A 19,526-nucleotide genomic window follows, 5' to 3' on the forward strand; every position below is an offset into this window, starting at 1 on the left:
CAAGCAAGAGTAAACAGGAGGAGGAACAAGAGGAAGCTGGAGGAGGAGTTTGCAGAGGATGAGGATAATCCATGCTATGGACCTGGAATGCACTGAAACGTTAATCCAATCTTTGTCGCTCGATTCCCAAAACTTTTATTTTCTCATACTAATTACATGTTTTCTAAGGATCTTCCAAACATATTTGTTTCAAACATTCAGTAAATGTTACACAGTACCTTCTGCATAATTTAACACAGCCTTTTTCCAAAAAACTGTATATTTTTTAATATATAAACAAAAAATTGCAAAAAAATGTTGTGAATTTTCATTACAATTGAAAAAAAATCATCTTTAATAACTGAACTAAAATTTTGTAAAATCCCTGTGTTAAGTTGTAGCCCATATTCCAATAAATAATCTGTAAAAAATTCAACTTCCTACCTCAAATACTATGTGAGGAAAGATGTAATTTATCAGCGTTATTTTAACATTGCAAGTATAGGGCGTTCCGGAGCCCCTTAAGTTAGATTAAGTAGGGAGTAAGTCTAGGGACCGACGACATTACCAGTTTGGTCCCATAGGAACTTACTACAGATTTCCAGAAAACACCTGCCTGCAAGAGCGTGAGAGAGTATCGGCGGATGGTGGTATAAGGGCGTGCTCGTCAAACAAGTTGAAAGTGACATGCTGGCAGCGACGTGGAGATCTAAAGATAAAGTTTTCCCTGGGGTAGGTGAGCACTCCGTTGGACCGACTGCAGTTGGAAGGTGACGACCGGACGAAGGGAGTGTAGCTGGCGCAGTGACCCTGGTTGGAGTTTAACGCAGCTACGCTAACATCGTCGGGACTATTGAGTCACATGTTGTGGACTGTATGGTGAGACCTACTTGTAATGGGCAGTAATTCTGTCGTCAACTGATGTGTCCACTCATTGCCGTCTGGTTCCTTTTTGGCCTAGTTGCTGTTTGTGCTCATTCCTCTGGCGTTCTGCTTTGAGCGAAGGAGCTCGTTTCTATTTTCCTAGAAGCTTCTGTCGGTTTTACGGTCTCCATCAAGCCCAGTGCTCAATCATTAATTGTAGGCCTCCTCTTTCATCTCCACTAATTTCTCCACCTCCTCATTCCACCATGCATATCTCCTGTCTTTTCCCACTTTTGTTTTCTCCCCTACATCTTCAAAGACTGCCTCATATATCCCTTACTTAACAGACTGATACACAAGCTATGTGATCTATAGTATCCGGGCGCCTGGCTGAAAGTGACTTACAAGTTCGTGGCGCCCTCAATCGGTAATGCTGGAATTCAATATGGTGTTGGCCCACGCTTAGCCTTGATGACACCTTCCACTCCGCAGGCATACGTTCAATTCTTCGGGAATGGTAGCCCATTCCTCACGGTGTGCTGCACTGAGGAGAGGTATCGATGTCGTTCAGTGAGGCCTGGTATGAAGTCGGCGTCCCAAAACATCCCAAAGGTGTTGTGTAGGATTCAGGACAGGAATCTGTGCAGGCCAGTACATTTCAGCTACGTTATTGTCGTGTGGCCACTTCGCCACAGGCCGTGCATTATGAACAGGTGCACGATCGTGTTGATAGATTCAATGGCCATCCCCGAACTGCTCTTCAACAGTGTGTAGCAAGAAGGTGCTTCAAACATCAATGTAGGCCTGTGCTGCGATACTGCCACGCAAAACAACAAGGGGTGCAAGCTCCTTCAATCGAAAACATGACCACACCCTAACACAACTGGCTCCGAATTTTACTGTTGGCACTACACACGCTGGCAGACGACTTTCACTGGCCATTCGCCATACCCACACCCTGCGATCGGATCGCCACACTGTGTACCATGACTCGTCACTCCACACAACGTTTTTCCTCTGTTCAATCGTCCAATGTTTACGCATCTTACACCAAACGAGGCGTCGTCTAACATTTACCGGCGTCATGTGTGGCTTATGAGCAGCCGCTTGACCGTGAAATCCAAGTTTTCTCACCTCTCGCCTATCTTTCATAGTACTTACAGTGGATCCTGATGCAGTTTGGAAATCCTGTGTGACGGTCTGGATATATGTCTGCCTATCACACATTACGGCCCTCTTAAATTGTCGGCGGTCTCTGTCACTCAACATACGAGGTAGGCCTGTACATTTTTGTGCTGTATGTGTCCCTTCACATTTTTACTTGTGAGGTAACGGCAAGTTGCGGCACTCTCAAAGTATTCTAAGTTCGGAGTTGGCGTGGTCATGCGGGGGCCTCTCGGCGGGCTGCAGCCCAGCTCCAACCACGCGGTGCCGAATGTTGGCTGAGCATGAGAGGTAGCCATATATTGAAGCTGTGTCGATGAAGGAGACACGCCGGGAGTGCCAAACATGGCGGACTTTGTGAAACCTTAATGACAGACATTTCACAGTTCGTGTAGAAATTAATAGTAGCCAGATGAATCATGTTACCTCAAAAAGGAACATATACATTACCAATATTAGCACGAAGATTCTAATGGTGTAATCAGACTTTCAATATTTTTATTAGTTTAAAGTTCACTATCTGACTGTAAATAATATAAGTACCACTAAGGAACGAATTTCCAAAATCCAAACGGCTCATCCGATTTCGTCGATCGACATGTCTTTAGAAATCTATTAGAGTAAAACTAAATTGGTGTAAATTACAGGTAAGTAATTTGAATAGTACATAAGTTATTGGATGTCAAAGTGGCCAATTACTATCGATCGCATCAGGCCTTAAGCATTCCACAGTTACACGAATAAATGGTAGCAGGATGCTTACAAATATATTTATTCATCTATGTCTTTTGTTATATCCGATATACACTATTCATGAACAAATTGGTTAAATATTTACTGTGTTTCGGAAAGAACAGAAACATTAGGCTACTGGCTTATCTTTTGTGGCTATTCCATTGATATATGTTTATTTAATTTGTTTATGTATTAATTAATGTGTGTTAGAGCGTATTTATGGTCCCCACAGAGGAATTTTTATTTAATTTCAAGTTATTTAAATGTAAATCCCGTGGTTCTAATGTGTTTAACTATTTTTGTGCATGTGCGTTGGCTGGAAGACATGGTGGGAGCACTCTAGCCAGAGCGATCTTTCCATAAAGGACACGTGGAGAGACTGTATAGAAGTGAGGGGGTATGGGGGAGGACACGTGGCAGTGCAGAACAGTGCGGCGCGAGGGTACGAAACAGCACATGAGAGGTGCTGCAGGTGACAGCGCGACGGACGCATGGTCGCAGCAGGGACTTGGAGAGTGTGGAGCGGTTTGCGCGCGGTAGCAGCAGATAGAAATACATCGTAATGCCGGCTTGCGTGCTTATGAGATTTCCATGGTTTTTGCAGAGAAGACGTACTGTGCGCTAGAAGTGACTGTCTCTCAAGCTATGTTGTTGTTCATAACTAATTACGTGCTGTAGGAATCTGTTGTTTCCCTGTTATTCAACTTATATTTTATGTAACTGCTGTTTTGCAGGAATGTACCACATTCTGAAAAGTACTTCTACTATCGTACTAATCATTTAAAGTCGTTAAGATAGTACCTGCAGATTTTATTTAATTTAAATCGTTCATTTATAAATTTATAGATTACAGACACAATTCGCAACTGCCGATTGATAAGAAACTTCGACCACTCGATTCATGTGTGTAGTCATATTGTATACTGTAGACTAAAAAGTATTTGGCTTGTAATGTGGCAACTACGTATCCCAGTCCCTAGACAACGACACCAACCAAAACTTTTAATATTTCAACTCTGAGTCGGAGGGTACGTAGTTGTGGGCCACACCACACCATCACCACATAATTCTCTTTCTTTGAAACCCCGCACACTTCACTATCACAACAGAAACGGTGGTCCTATGGATGTTTAGGATTGTGGAAATCCCGTGTACAGCCGTGTTACACAAGTGACAACCAATCACCAGACCACGTTCAAAGGCTGTGAGTTCTGCAGAGCACCCCATTCTGGTCTCTTACCATGTCTAATGACTACAGAGGTCACTGATATGGAGTACCTGGCAGTAGGTGGCAGCACAATGCACCTAATATAAAAAACGTGTGTTTTTGGGGTGTCCGGATACTTTTGATCACATAACGTAGCTCCACAGTATCATCCTTGATATATCATGCATTGGCTACCAATCTTAGTTGACAGGATAATCGTTTTGAATGCTCCTACACACTTAATAAATAGTACCGGATCTCCGTCGACTACACACTTACGTAAGTCTGCAGGTTTTCGTAACTGTTGTCACTGAAGCTCAATCTACAGTGGACATCAGAAGGGGCTGAAGAAGATACCAGCAGAGGGATGAAACGTCGATCGTTTAGAAGAAATATGACACGGGGTAACAACCCACAAGGTGTTAACTTCAGCAGCTTGTCTCCTGCCAACTCTTCGCCTGCTACGTCTTTCCGTTCAAAGTAAAATGTTATTATTTTATTATTATTTTAAATTTTATTTTATTTTCATTTTTCTTCACATTACATTCGTGCATTTCAAGAAATTTGTTTATTGCTGTGGTGAGTCTTGGCTTTAACTGCCTTATTCACTTGCCACCAGTGCTCCCACTATTAAATTTGTGTATTTTCTAGTTGTACAGATTTAATTGTTTCGATAATAAACAGCTGTCGCATATTACACAGTTTTGTAACCCAGTACTTTACCAATCCATACCTAGCTGCACATCGGTTCAAAGAGAGATCGTTTGGCCACCTCCGTTTGTTAGAATTTCAGCGTTGAAATCTTTCCGCGAGATGCATGTTGGGGTAATTTTCACGTTTCCTGACACATTTTGGAAAGTGAACTCCAAGACGTTTGGAAGTAAAACGATGTGCAATGTGTAAGACAACGTCTCTCCCCAGACTACTCACGCATACTTGTGAAGGAAGAAACATCTAATAATTAATAGTGAATCCATAATTCCATAAATCCATATGACTGTTCTCGCGAGCAAATCATATGCGAATTCGATATCGTAGTGCCTGTGATATTCAGAATTACTATGCAATGTTCCTTCGTTCATACATGCGTGTCCAATGGAACACTGACTGCGGCGACTAGAGACGTTTTCAAATACATTAAATGTATTCGTAATTGCGATTATGGACAACCATCAACTGAATAATGGAATGACGACCGTGAAAACACGAACCCGCATTTCCCGCATATTGCGAGTGGTCGGCTTACTACACTCCTGGAAATGGAAAAAAGAACACATTGACACCGGTGTGTCAGACCCACCATACTTGCTCCGGACACTGCGAGAGGGCTGTACAAGCAATGATCACACGCACGGCACAGCGGACACACCAGGAACCGCGGTGTTGGCCGTCGAATGGCGCTAGCTGCGCAGCATTTGTGCACCGCCGCCGTCAGTGTCAGCCAGTTTGCCGTGGCATACGGAGCTCCATCGCAGTCTTTAACACTGGTACCATGCCGCGACAGCGTGGACGTGAACCGTATGTGCAGTTGACGGACTTTGAGCGAGGGCGTATAGTGTGCATGCGGGAGGCCGGGTGGACGTACCGCTGAATTGCTCAACACGTGGGGCGTGAGGTCTCCACAGTACATCGATGTTGCCGCCAGTGGTCGGCGGAAGGTGCACGTGCCCGTCGACCTCGGACCGGACCGCAGCGACGCACGGATGCACGCCAAGACCGTAGGATCCTACGCAGTGCCGTAGGGGACCGCACCGCCACTTCCCAGCAAATTAGGGACACTGTTGCTCCTGGGGTATCGGCGAGGACCATTCGCAACCGTCTCCATGAAGCTGGGCTACGGTCCCGCACACCGTTAGGCCGTCTTCCGCTCACGCCCCAACATCGTGCAGCCCGCCTCCAGTGGTGTCGCGACAGGCGTGAATGGAGGGACGAATGGAGACGTGTCGTCTTCAGCGATGAGAGTCGCTTCTGCCTTGGTGCCAATGATGGTCGTAAGCGTGTTTGGCGCCGTGCAGGTGAGCGCCACAATCAGGACTGCATACGACCGAGGCACACAGGGCCAACACCCGGCATCATGGTGTGGGGAGCGATCTCCTACACTGCCCGTACACCACTGGTGATCGTCGAGGGGACACTGAATAGTGCACGGTACATCCAAACCGTCATCGAACCCATCGTTCTACCATTCCTAGACCGGCAAGGGAACTTGCTGTTCCAACAGGACAATGCACGTCCGCATGTATCCCGTGCCACCCAACGTGCTCTAGAAGGTGTAAGTCAACTACCCTGGCCAGCAAGATCTCCGGATCTGTCCCCCATTGAGCATGTTCGGGACTGGATGAAGCGTCGTCTCACGCGGTCTGCACGTCCAGCACGAACGCTGGTCCAACTGAGGTGCCAGGTGGAAATGGCATGGCAAGCCGTTCCACAGGACTACATCCAGCATCTCTACGATCGTCTCCATGGGAGAATAGCAGCCTGCATTGCTGCGAAAGGTGGATATACACTGTACTAGTGCCGACATTGTGCATGCTCTGTTGCCTGTGTCTATGTGCCTGTGGTTCTGTCAGTGTGATCACGTGATGTATCTGACCCCAGGAATGTGTCCATAAAGTTTCCCCTTCCTGGGACAATGAATTCACGGTGTTCTTATTTCAATTTCCTGGAGTGTATTTAGGCTATGAGAGCGCGACTCAGGGCCAACTACAAACCTCCATATGCCATCAACCATGTATCTACAACCTGTACAAGTGCATCCACTACGTATATTCGTACACAGACAGGACTTTTTACTTGGAAGTTGCTTGCCCGTTGTCGCCCGTAAATAAGATATTGGAATCCCTGTGTTATTCAGAGTCACGATATAACGTTCCATCTGACATTCATGCCTGTATATAGTATCATCGATATGTTTGATTCTCCTTCAGAGGCATGGGCAGCAAAGGCGAGGGCCCACAAGCCGTAACACCAGTGCTGACGGTTCTGTGTCAGTACTGTTGGTGTGGTACTTTCCGCGTGACTAGCAAGCTTTCCTCGGTCAGATCGAGCTAGTGGTAGTTATTCTGGATCTGGAAGACAGGACGCTCTCTCTATTACTGGCCTTGCCACGCGTCGGATCCATCTTAGAGAGAGTGATCCTATGTAGGATCCAGGCAGACCTCCTTTCCAATAAATCGTTTATTGTCAGGTATGCCACCATCTTATTACTCGTGGAGGCACAGGGAACAGTGAAGACCGTTTTTATATGGTTGAAACTGATGTTGTTGTTGTTGTGGTCTTCAATGCTGAGACTGGTTTGATGCAGCTCTCCATGCTACCTTATCCTGTGCAAGCTTCTTCATCTCCCAGTACCTGCTGCAGCCTACATCTTTCTGAATCTGCTTAGTGTATTCATCTCTTGGTCTCCCTCTACGATTTTTACCCCCCCCCCCCCCCCCCCCACGCTGCCCTCCAGTACTAAATTGGTGATCCCTTGATGCCTCAGAACATTTCCTACCAACCAGTCCCTTCTTCTTGTCAAGCTGTGCCACAAATTCCTCTTCTCCCCAATTCTATTCAATACCTCCTCATTAGTTATGTGATCTACCCACCTTATCTTCAGCATTCTTCTGTAGCACCACAATTCGAAACCTTCTATTCTCTTCTTGTCTAAACTATTTATCGTCCATGTTTCACTTCCATACATGGCTACACTCCATAAAAATAGTTTTAGAAACGACTTCCTGACACTTAAATCAATACTCGATGTTAACAAATTTCTCTTCTTCAGAAACGCTTTCCTTGCCATTGTTAGTCTATATTTTGTATCCTCTCTACTTTGACCATCATCAATTACTTTGCACCCCAAATTGCAAAACTCCTTTACTACTTTAAGTGTCTCATTTCCTAATCTAATTCCCTCAGCATCACGGGGGTTAACTAGACTACATTCCATTATCCTCGTTTTGCTTTTGTTGATGTTCATCTCATATCCTCCTTTCAAGACACTGTCCACTCCGTTCAACTTCTCTTCCAAGTTATTTGCTGTCTGTGACAGAATTACAGTGTCATCGGCGAACCTCAAACTTTTTATTTCTTCTCCATGGATTTTAATACCTACTACGAACTCTTCTTTTGTTTCCTTTACTGCTTACTCAATATGTAGATTGAATAACATTGGGGAGAGGCTACAACCCTGTCTCACTCCTTTCCCAACCACTGCTTCCCTTTAATGTCCCTCGACTCTTATAAGTGCCATCTGCTTTCTGTACAAATAGTAAATAGCCTTTCGCTAACTGTATTTTACCCCTGCCACCTTCAGAATTTGAAAGAGAGTATTACAGTCAACATTGCCAAAAGCTTTCTCTAAGTCTACAAATGCTAGAAACGTAGGTTTTCCTTTCCTTAATCTTTCTTTTAAGATAATTCGTAGTGTCAGTATTGCGTCACGTGTTCCAACATTTCTACGGAATCCAAACTGATCTTCCCCGAGGTCGGCTTGTACCAGTTTTTCCATTCGTCTGTAAAGAATTCGCTTTAGTATTTTGCAGCTGTGACTTATGAAACTGATGGTTCGTAATTTTCACATCTGTCAACACCCGCTTTCTTTGGGATTGGAATTATTACATTCTTCTTGAAGTCCGAAGGAATTTCGCCAGTCCCATACATCTTGCTCACCAGATGCTAGAGTTTCGTCAGGACTGGCTCTCCCAAGGCTGTTAGTAGTTCTAATGGAACGTTGTCTACTCCCGGGGCCTTGTTTCGACTCAGGTCTTTCAGTGTTCTGTCAAACTCTTCACGCAGTGTCATATCTACCATTTCATCTTCATCTACCTCCTCTTCCATTTCCATAATGTTGTCCTCAAGAACCCCGCCCTGTATACACCTTCTATATACTCCTTTCACCTTTCTGCTTTCCCTTCTTTGCTTAGAACTGGGTTTCCATTTGAGGTCTTGATATTCATGTAAGTGGTTCTTTTTTCTCCAAACGTCTCTTTAATTTTCCTGTAGGCAGTATCTATCTTACCCCTAGTGAGATAAGCCTCCACATCCTTGCATTTGTCCTCTAGCCATCCCTGCTTAGCCATTTTGCACTTCCTGTCGATCTCATTTTTGAGACGTTTGTATTCCTTTTTCCTTCTTCACTCACTGCATTTTTGTATTTTCTCCTATCATCAATTAAATTCAGTATCTCTTCTGTTACCCAAGGATTTCTACTAGCCCTCGTCTTTTTACCTACTTGATCCTCTGATGCCTTCACTATTTCATTCCTCAAAGCTACCCATTCTTCTTCTACTGTACTTCTTTCCCCCATTCCTGTCAATTGTTCCCTTATGCTCTCTCTGAAACTCTGTACAACTTGCGATTCCCTCAGTTTATCCAGGTCCCATCTCCTTTAATTCCTACCTTTTTTGCAGTTTCTTCAGTTTTAATCTACATTTCATAACTTGTAGATTGTGGTCAGAGTCCACATCTGCCTGTGGAAATGTCTTACAGTTTAAAATCTGGTTCCTAAATCTCTGTCTTACGATTATGTAATCTATCTGAAACCTTCTAGTATCTCCAGGGTTCTTCCATGTATACAACCTCCATTCATGATTCTTGGACCACTTGTTAGCTATGGTTAAGTTATGCTCTGTGCAAAATTCTACCAGGCGGCTTCCTCTTTCATTTTCCTCTTTCCAGTCCATATTCACCTACTACGTTTCCTTCACTTACTTTTCCTACTGTCGAATTCCAGTCACCCATGACAAATTTTCGTCTCCCTTCACCACCTGAATAATTTCTTTTATCTCATCATACATTTCATCAACTTCTTCATCATCTGCAGAGCTAGTTGGCATAGAAACCTGTACTACTGTAGTAGGCGTGGGCTTCGTGTCCATCCTGGCAACAATAATACGTTCACTATGCTGTTTGTAGTAGCTTACCCGCACTCCTATTTTTTTATTCATTTTTAAACCTACTCCTGCATTACCCCTATTTGATTTTGTATTTATAACCCTGTATTTACCTGACCAAAATCTTGTTTCTTCTGCCACCGAACTTCACTAATTCCCACTATGTGTAACTTTAACCTATCCATTTCCCTTTTTAAATTTTGTAACCTATCTGCCCGATTAAGGGATCTGACGTTCCACGCTCCGATCCGTAGAACGCCAGTTTTCTTTCTCCTGATAACGACGTCCTCTTGAGTAATCCCCGCCCGGAGATCCGAATGGGGGACCATTTTACCTCTGGAATATTTTACCCAAGAGGACGCCATCATCATTTATTCATACAGTAAAGCTGCATGCCCTCGGGAAAAATTGCTCGTGGAGGCACAGGGTACAGTGAACACAGTTTTCATATGGTTGAAACTGATGCAGAATGTAGAACCTGTATCAGCAAAAGAAGTTGTAAGTTCTTTGGTCTGTGTTCGTCTCTGAAATTGGCAGTGCAGTAAGTCTGAGGTTATATAAACACGAAGTTCAGCCGCACTACCACCTTTTCTGTGAGGTGGCATCGATACCACCGACCACAGTGGGCAGAGGCTGAAGTAAACGAGCTTTGCTCTTGGCACTTCCGCTTTGCAGAAAGTTAATTTCGCTGATTCATTACTTTGAGCAAAACGTCGTAATGTCGCGTGCAGGGAAACGACACTGTTTTGTGTCAGCATGTAAAATAGTGTTGCAAACAACAGCGGGCGGTTATCATGTACAGCGCACTGTAAATATCACACTACAATTACGCCATTTCTCTTCGAATGCGAGCCAAAGGTGCACTAAAATCACGCCATATTTTTTTGAATGCGTACTAGTACGCAAATGAGGCAGACTAAATCGCATTACGTAGCGCTATCTCTTCGATAACTAGAAACCGATGTTGATTGTTGAAATGGTGGCCAGTCGCGCTACAATGACGTCAGAGGAGGAACGCAGTTGTCATCACTTCCGGCACTACGAGTGCTACTTGTTCAGAGTACTAGGTGAATATATTTCTTTGAAATTGGGTGTAGCGTGTTGTCCAAGTTTAGATTAAGAGGGATGTATTAGGAATCTGTGAAATAAGGGCTTTTTGGGCCAGTGGATAGCAGCATTGTTTGGTAGTTCTAGGTCTGGGTTTGATTCCAGTTGCTACTAACACTTCTTTACTCATTTTATTTTACTCCTCGAGTTTGTTAACAATTCATTTTAAAATTATATAAATTTAAATGCATATATTTAGTATTTTCGCTGTATCTATGATTACTGCGCTTGTACATCAAAACGCTGTCGGTCATGAGGCGTCGTAGCTAGGGCGCGATCGTCAATTTGTCTATTAAGTCTTTCTTGTATGAATGTATACGGGTTCCAGTGTAAGCAGTCAGAATCTTATACGATCTGCAACGGGCGAGCTGTGTCTTGCAGGCGTGCGTTATCACCATATGGCGTGACTGCAGCGTGTGAAAGCAGCAGAGAGGTGGTTACAGAGTAGTTACATTCTCTGGAACTATAAAAATTAATAACTGATCTATAAATAGCCTGAGGAACTTCATATTAGGTACATAATCTTCTGTTATGTAAAGCAACAATCTGTCAAATCTGAAGTTAATAACTGTCATAATTTGTAAGTTACAAAAAAAAAAAAGAAAAGTCAGTAACAAATGTAATTATCCAACACTTAAAAAACTAAATCAATATATATATATATATATATATATATATATATATATATATATATATATATATATAGTTCACCAACTGAATATTTGAAAAGGTATGATGACATCTTCAGTGTTTAGATTCAAATTTGGAGAGTTCTCATTTTAGAAAACTTTTCGTATTTTTGCTGTAGTAATAACTTTGAGAATTTCAAGTAGATATTTATGTTTGGTGTTAGGGAGAGTGTGAAAGAGAGTACTTGTGTGAGTGTATGTGGGACATTTGCCAATATTAAATCTTCAGTTTGTAATTCTCTATAGGAACTTGCAAATGTGAACGTGCAAATGTTCCAGCTTTATACTGTGGGAACCAATCCACCAGTGGTTCCCCTACTAGTGGATGACGGATGTCCAAGCGTGTTTGAATATGTAAGAGACAGCGAGAACGTTTGCGACTATATAGTTAAATTCCAGATGCAAAGTACAGCTTAAAGTTTATTTCATTTTATTTGTACAACACGAGAGTTTTGAGTTGCTTATTTTAATGACGTCAATGAGCTGAGAGCAGTGGTTGGTTCTTGCTAGATTTTGGCGCGAGCCGCAACCTGAAAGTCAGTTGTGATTGGCCGTAATTCTGTAGAGCCAATAAGAAGTGAGACGGTTTGCCACCTAACGCATGAGATAGAGGTGCTTCTAGGGGCAGAGAGAAGAAGGCAGTGGTGGACTAGCTTTCGAAGGAGCCGGTCATGCTGAAAGTGTCCGAATGCATTATGTGTAAAATGAAGCGATATTGTGACTTCCGCGTTTTGGTACAGTGATAAATGTAGCTGGTGTTTACCATTAACTATTTGTGAAATTTCAAGAGTCGAGAGATATTTTGTTCCGGAGGAAATTACGTGTGTAAACTTTGAACTAAATGCGTGGCAGTAATAAGTAATTTTTTTTTTACTGAGTATTTATGGCGAGCAAAAAAAAATATTTATTTAACGGCAACCACTGAATGCCGAGTGCAAAAGTAAATAGCAGTTTATTGACTGTCTTACTCTCGTAAATGATTTCCGAATTGGATAGGAAAAGTTGTGGCTGTTTGAGTGTGGCGAGGACTGTGAACAGGAACTTTAATGATTTGAACACATGTGGGCTGATTATCTTGCTTAATAGCGATAAAAAAATCCTAATACAAGTTTAAAATTACCTTTGGACTTAGAAATTTGAACAGCTAGAAATTTCCGATTTATTCTTTAGAGTTCACAAGGCTGTTTTCAGCTTTTGCACTTATGGCAGCCTCCGACTTGTAGTTATGTTATCTCAGTTTCTTCAACACTGCTTTTCCGAGATCTCTTAAGTAGCTGCAGTCAGGATTTACGTATGCAGATCTGCAGTAGTATCGAGGTAGGTGGAAAATTTATGTTTTAGAACCACCGTCGATGTGCGAAAGAGTGCGTTACGTCGCAGCACCACATCATAGCACATTGGAGAAATTTTGCACGAGTCGTCACTGTTCGCACTTCCACCGAACACCAAAAATGAGATGAGTTAAGAAATTTCACAACCGCCACCATGTCACCTCGTTCGTGATGCCTTGGGTTCAATAATCTCTATCCCACATTATGGGATGTCCAATGGTTTCTTTTTATTATGGGGACTCGAGCTTAAGCTTTGATTATTAGTGAACCAATAGTCCTACCGCTAAATGAGGTACAATAATATTTTTCCTGTTTCAGTGTGCGTTACACTATATTCACCAATTTGGTTTTAAAGTTAAATATACTCATTTTATTTTACATTGTCGTAAGGATTGTTCCATTTTCGGTGTCTTCGCTACAAACTGTTCACATCAAATCTATGTAGCTTGAAATTTATGTGTCTAATGTTAATGAAATTGTAATATGCTATTGGCACACTCATTGGTAATAAAGTTCTCCAGTTGTTATGATTTATCTAAAGTAAATTTTTCTCAGCCAAGGATAAGCATGAAAGAGAAAGCGTGGCATTGTTGTGAGGGTATCTTTTGTAACTGTAAGGAGCTACAATCTATTTGCTCGGACAGTGTGATATGAATTTTATAACGAGTGATATGTAAGACTGGTTTATGGGTGATGGACCGTGGAAATAACAATAGCTGCTGTGGGGGAATCAGGCGCTACATTGCCACTCACAGGCAAATATTTTTCCAATAGCCCGGGGCTCGGTGGCAACGACGCATTCATTTTCACAGATACGCACGTTGTAAATGGGGGGGGGGGGGGGGGGCGGTCCAGCACGCACGGAACCAGTCTCAAGCACCATTCTTTATAAAATCCATATCACACTGTACACTACAACTACAAAAGAGACATTGGAAACGAACCCACCCTTTCTGTTCTATGTTTATCTTGCGCTCAGAAAAAGTAACTTTGGAAAATTCGTAAGAAGTGTTTTGTGTCTGATTGATAAATTCCGTAAGTTGAGATTCACACTACCAATACGTGTGCCTGTAACCTATTAAAATTTCATTGACATTGGAAAAAAAACATTTCATCTAGATAGTTTTGAAGTGAGCAGTTCACAGCGAAGACGCTGATAGCCTGACAATTTTTAATACAATCTAAAATAAAAAAAAAAGTATATTGATTTTTAAGATGAAATTTCTCCATATAGCCTAACGCAGAAGAAAACAAGAAAAATATGCGTATAGGCCTATTGATTTGCTTGTAGTAACTGTATAGTAAAAAATCCGATAGTAGTGATGCATTCATTCCCAGGCATATTATTGTATAATTGTATATAGATACTAGTAATCTCTGGTCAATGCCTTTACCAGTGCATCCTGTGCCACCGCACTGATAAATAGTTAGTGAAGGCAGCTCTCGGCTCACGCGTCTGCTTCAGTCTCCTAACTAAACACTGACCTCTCTCACCCGCTAGTAGTTACGAAGCCGAAGCTCTCCACGACTTGGAGTGAGCAGAAAATTAATTCGGATCCCAACAGCATGTTAATTTTATCTCCCCTGCAGACCAGGGCAAACTGCCGTACGTGTGTGGCCGATAAGTGCGGTGGCGTGATCGTGATCTGACTAAACAGACGTGCATTTCTTCGTTCAATCTTTTTTTTTCAATAACTGTTTTTGGCCTAAGTCCAATAATACTCGACAGCTATTCGAACGAGGATTTTTTAAGAAACCCCATTTCGCGCGTGAAATACACGTCCTTTAGATATTCTCAATAGCTCGGAGTTTCTCGGCTATCTCTCCCTGAACAATAATTTTTGTTATATCTCACATTTTAAAAAGTACGATATTAGGCCATCCAGAATGGAGACGAATACTTGTATTTCAGGTAACGACATATGAAACATTGTACAGCAGTGAGGTACTGCTTTTTTACAACCTGTTTCCATAAATTCACAGAATTCATTAAGTTTCGTCATTGTAACTGCATGTACGGGGGGGGGGGGGGGGGGGAATTTTAAGTTAACAAACCAGAATAACTCGAAAAATAAGTTCCACACGAAAAAATGTGTAGAATCGAAAGCTGATTATTTTCGAGGACATCTGCTGGTTCTAAAATTAGCCCACTACCCAGCACCCTGGCGAAGGGGCGGGAGGCAACTTTAGAATTTCAAATGGGAACACCAATTTTTTATTGCAGAATAAGATTCTACGTAAGAAACTACGTACATTTTGTCTTAAACATTTCTTTTGATTCTTGGTAGTTGGCGCTGTAATTCAAGAAATGCATGTTCTCTTTTTTACGTGGAAAATGGTTACGAATAAATAAAAATACTTATTTGCTTCGTAAATTTTAATTCGCTAAAACTAAAACTCTCCCTCTCTCCCCTCAGGCTGGGGTTTGAGAGAGAGGAATTAGAATTTTACAAACGTTGACCAAAATATTAATTTTTTCCGCAGATTCGGATAAGTTTTGTTTGTTTCGTGGCCATGAGGCAACGCAACTTTTAATTATGGAACAAATCATCTGACTAGCTAACCAACCAAAACTCCTACTTACTAACGAGTAAAATAATTAACTAACAGAGTAAACAAAGTAAAAGACGCAAAAATGAGAAAATCTATTGTCTTGAATTACAGCGCCAACAACCAAGAATCAAAACAAATGTTTAAGACAAAATGTACGTAGTTTTCAATGTAGAATCTTATTCTGCAATAGAAAATGTTGGTTCCCATTTGGAATTTTTAATTTGCCTCCCACCCCACCCCCATGGGCTGGTGTGGCGGGCTAATTTTAGCACAAGCAGATGTCCCCCTCTAAAATAATCATCTTTGGATTCTACACATTTTTTCGTGTGAAGCTTACTTTTGTCAACTTAAAATTTACACCCCGTATATAAAAACATTCATAATTTTTTATAACAATAACAACCAATCAGTGGTAAAGAATCTGGCAACTGTTTTGAATTTGTACTAAATAGTGTACAATGTGGGCTGCACGGCCAGTTCATAGGTCTCTCTAAATCATATAGAACTTTTCTGAATATTTTTTCATTCCTATTTTCCTACACATTAGTATTGTCATAAGTATAATAAACCAACTTTTCTTCACATTTGTGTTCTTCTCACAAGCAGCTAAACATGCTGAGTAAAAATTTGTACCGTTTCCCCTGATACTCATTCGAAATATCTGACAAGAATCAGAACAAGTTCCTTTTCATTTCTACTTGACTATGAATCGTTACTGTTACATAATTAATGTTTTCCAAAGAATGTAACAAATTATCAAATATACAATGCAATATGACGTTAACAATAAATGTCATGGTTTTCGTTCTAGAATACGAAACTTTTTGATAGTATAACTATTAGATCAGTTGAGAGATGCAGTTTGATTTATTGCAGTTTATTAATGTTATATGGAAATGTCACCTCTTTAGCAGCACACTTCAGATCAATCTTATTCCCATCTTTAGTTTTAAAAAATACCTTATGTGTGCTGATGCAGTAGCATAAATAGTATTACTATGTAAAAATCTCTGGTACATGGTTCGTAATAATAAAGTCCATTGTTACTGTCGTGACACAATGTTAAACATTTGTATTCCTGTTGCAGGTTAAGATTAAATACACACTCTCATTTCCCTTTTTTTCTACAATGAGACAAATACCTGGAAAGATAAAAAACGTGTAGACGAGTTACTTCAAACAGGGAAACGAGATAAACAACAAATTTGCACTACTGCTTTGCCAAATAACTAAATGGGAAGTCAGCGTTCGATCCAAGACTGGATAGAAGAGGTCTCAAGAAAATGTGGAAAACGTATGCCTTTTGGTCTAGAATTAAAAAATTCAACAGCCATAATATTATCAAACCACGGACTTCTTTGGAAACCCGGACAGCAGTAAAATAACATAAATAAAGAGCGTCGCTTAGTACCTGAGTGGTCCGTTCCTTGCACTTGTCAGACGCAGCGAAGATGTTGAGCTGAGTGCTGCCAGGCGGAAGGGGGCACTGGTCGATGTCGACTCGCCTCAGGTCGATATCGATACCGCTGGTGCCCCTGCAACACACAGGTCGGCGTCTCATCAACAGGCTGCAGTGACCGGTCCCGCAGTAAGACACAGAGTTTTATTTCCGTGTAGCAGCAGTACTTCAGCTCCTACTATACAGCGTGTCCCAGTTCCGATAGGACTGTGGCTATGAGCAATAAAAGTCACGGGTTATGTTCAAAATACTCTTCCCCTGAACTAAAACATTGATGAATTCGTTTTATGTTTTACAACAGTCACTGTAGTCATTTTTCGGAGTTGCCTTTAGTACTGCAGGACAGCTTTTTGGATGCTCTTAATTGCTTCATAACGATGTCCTTTCATTGACAGCTTCAGTCTGGCAAGAAACCAAAAGTCGGCTGGGGCCAAATCCGGCGAGTATGGTGGGTGATGCAGGACTGTTATCCATTTGCTGGGCGAACACTCGTGCACAACCTTCGCTTTGTGGACTGGGGTGTCGTCATGCAGGAGCAACGAGTGATCTGCTTTTCGGTATTCGGGTCGAGTTCGGTGGATTGTGGGCCACAAACGCTGGAGGACTCAACAAACATGATATTGCGTCATGCTCCACAGCCGTTTTCTGACGAGTGTGAGATAGTTGAATTCCAGGCCAGGATGCATGCTGCAGCAGTACTAACGCTTTGACTTTCTAAACAGCTGTTCTTGCAACTTCGAGGATCGTAACGCAGTAACTTGCCACGAGAATGCGTTGCAGTTTGGAAGTTCACACAAGGAGTGCTAAAGGAATCGGGGCGCACTGTGTATGAGGACATTCAGAGTACGGTAAAAGACAGTTACATCATAGAGCTAACATAGGCTTCAATATATTAGAGAACTTATTCGTTTAACAGTGACAATGTCATAATGATATTATTTTCAGAGAACAATGTGACAATATAATCAATCATTTATCGTACATTCACGGCACCGAAACCAGATGACTGGTAGCTACACCAAGGAGATCGGTGCGCTTGCTACACAGATCACATGCTTGGCCCAACGTGGTAAAGACAGACAAAGCTGACATGGTTCAAAGATAAATCATCGCAATGCCTCAAGCATAAAAGAAACAAAGAGCTGTTCGATGATAGAAAATCTAAAAACATTTCGAGAAAAGTGGTGATGATTATAGGTAACAGAATGCCAGGCTTTAAATACTCTGACCAGAAATCGTTCTGAGGTGAATGGTTTCCAGAAAGTCTGTAGAACACAGGCTCTCGTCGCGGTTGAAAAGGTTGTCTAACATTCGCATTTTCAATTCGCTTTCAACATAGATTCCCAAAAGAAGTCTCTCGCCAATACAAGAAAGTTTTCTTTATCTGCAAAATGGTGTATGCACACAGCCAAGTTCAGTGACCATAGATTTATTCAGCAAAAGACGCTGTTCGTTTTCGATGTAACGTTCGTTTAAAATGGGTGACCGTATGTAATGGATATTTGAGGTCTTCTGTCGGAGACATGCTCTTTAAACGCAGCTGCATTGAATCTTAAAACATTATATAATTCTATAAATATTAGTGTTGCAAAAACATACGAAGCTAAAACCATCAGGTTTCTGGGGAAAATTATAGCAACCATTACACAAATTATTTTCAAGTTCAATATACTTATACAACTGACTGATATCGTATTCGCTTTTAACTGTAGAGATTAGTTATTCATTTCACAATTCCAATTTCGGTCTTTGAGCCTTTATGAAACACTACTGCAAAAGCTAAACTGAAAACAAAAATGAAGCAAAAGTTGTATAAACAGAATTGCGAAAACATGTCATCTAGAGAGTAGTATGGCGAAAATAGTCCATCGCTTACATTTTGCTTCAGTACGTGCCAAAATTTAAAACCTTCTGACATTTATAAATACCATCGTCACTAACAAGCCTTTTCACTGCCAAAATACAGTAACTTCAAATGAGTGCGAAGCTCGGCATATCGTGAAATGATGTAAATAGGTGACTAGTTCCAGTGTTAATATCCTACACGTAAATTGCTTCTAATCAATGTTCCAACAGACCACCTGCTTGTGAACTAACGCAGGCGCAGGCGGGCGAATTTTACGACGAGGGAATTTCCAAGCTCGCCCATCGCTACGATAAGTGCCTTAATTTAAATGGCAACTATGTAGAAAAGTAGTATTTAAGTGTGGCTTTCATCTGTATATAACAAAAAAATTTCCAATACTTTATTTATTTTTAATTCCAAAACGTAATGTACTTTGTGGATAACCCTCGTATATACAGGGTGATTCAAAAAGAATACCACAACTTTAGGAATGTAAAACTCTGCAACGACAAAAGGCAGAGCTAAGCACTATACGTCGGCGAATTAAGGGAGCTATAAAGTTTCATTTAGTTGTACATTTGTTCGCTTGAGGCGCTGTTGACTAGGCGTCAGCGTCAGTTGATGCTAAGATGGCGACCGCTCAACAGAAAGCTTTTTGTGTTATTGAGTACGGCAGAAGTGAATCGACGACAGGTGTTCAGCGTGCATTTCGA

At 41.6% G+C, this 19,526-nt stretch overlaps 1 protein-coding gene across 1 annotated transcript in view; it reads right to left on the reverse strand.

Moving 5' to 3' along the window:
- The window catches only part of LOC126262729 (probable G-protein coupled receptor CG31760), a 682,895-nt gene that overhangs the window by 376,945 nt on the left and 286,424 nt on the right, over positions 1-19,526 (reverse strand). Inside the window, exon 2 of the mRNA XM_049959532.1 lies at positions 16,920-17,043. Coding sequence (XP_049815489.1) covers positions 16,920-17,043 — 124 coding nt within the window. The remainder of the gene's footprint in view (positions 1-16,919; positions 17,044-19,526) is intronic.

Source organism: Schistocerca nitens, chromosome 6 (genome assembly GCF_023898315.1).
Source record: "Schistocerca nitens isolate TAMUIC-IGC-003100 chromosome 6, iqSchNite1.1, whole genome shotgun sequence".
NCBI lineage: Eukaryota > Metazoa > Arthropoda > Insecta > Orthoptera > Acrididae > Schistocerca > Schistocerca nitens.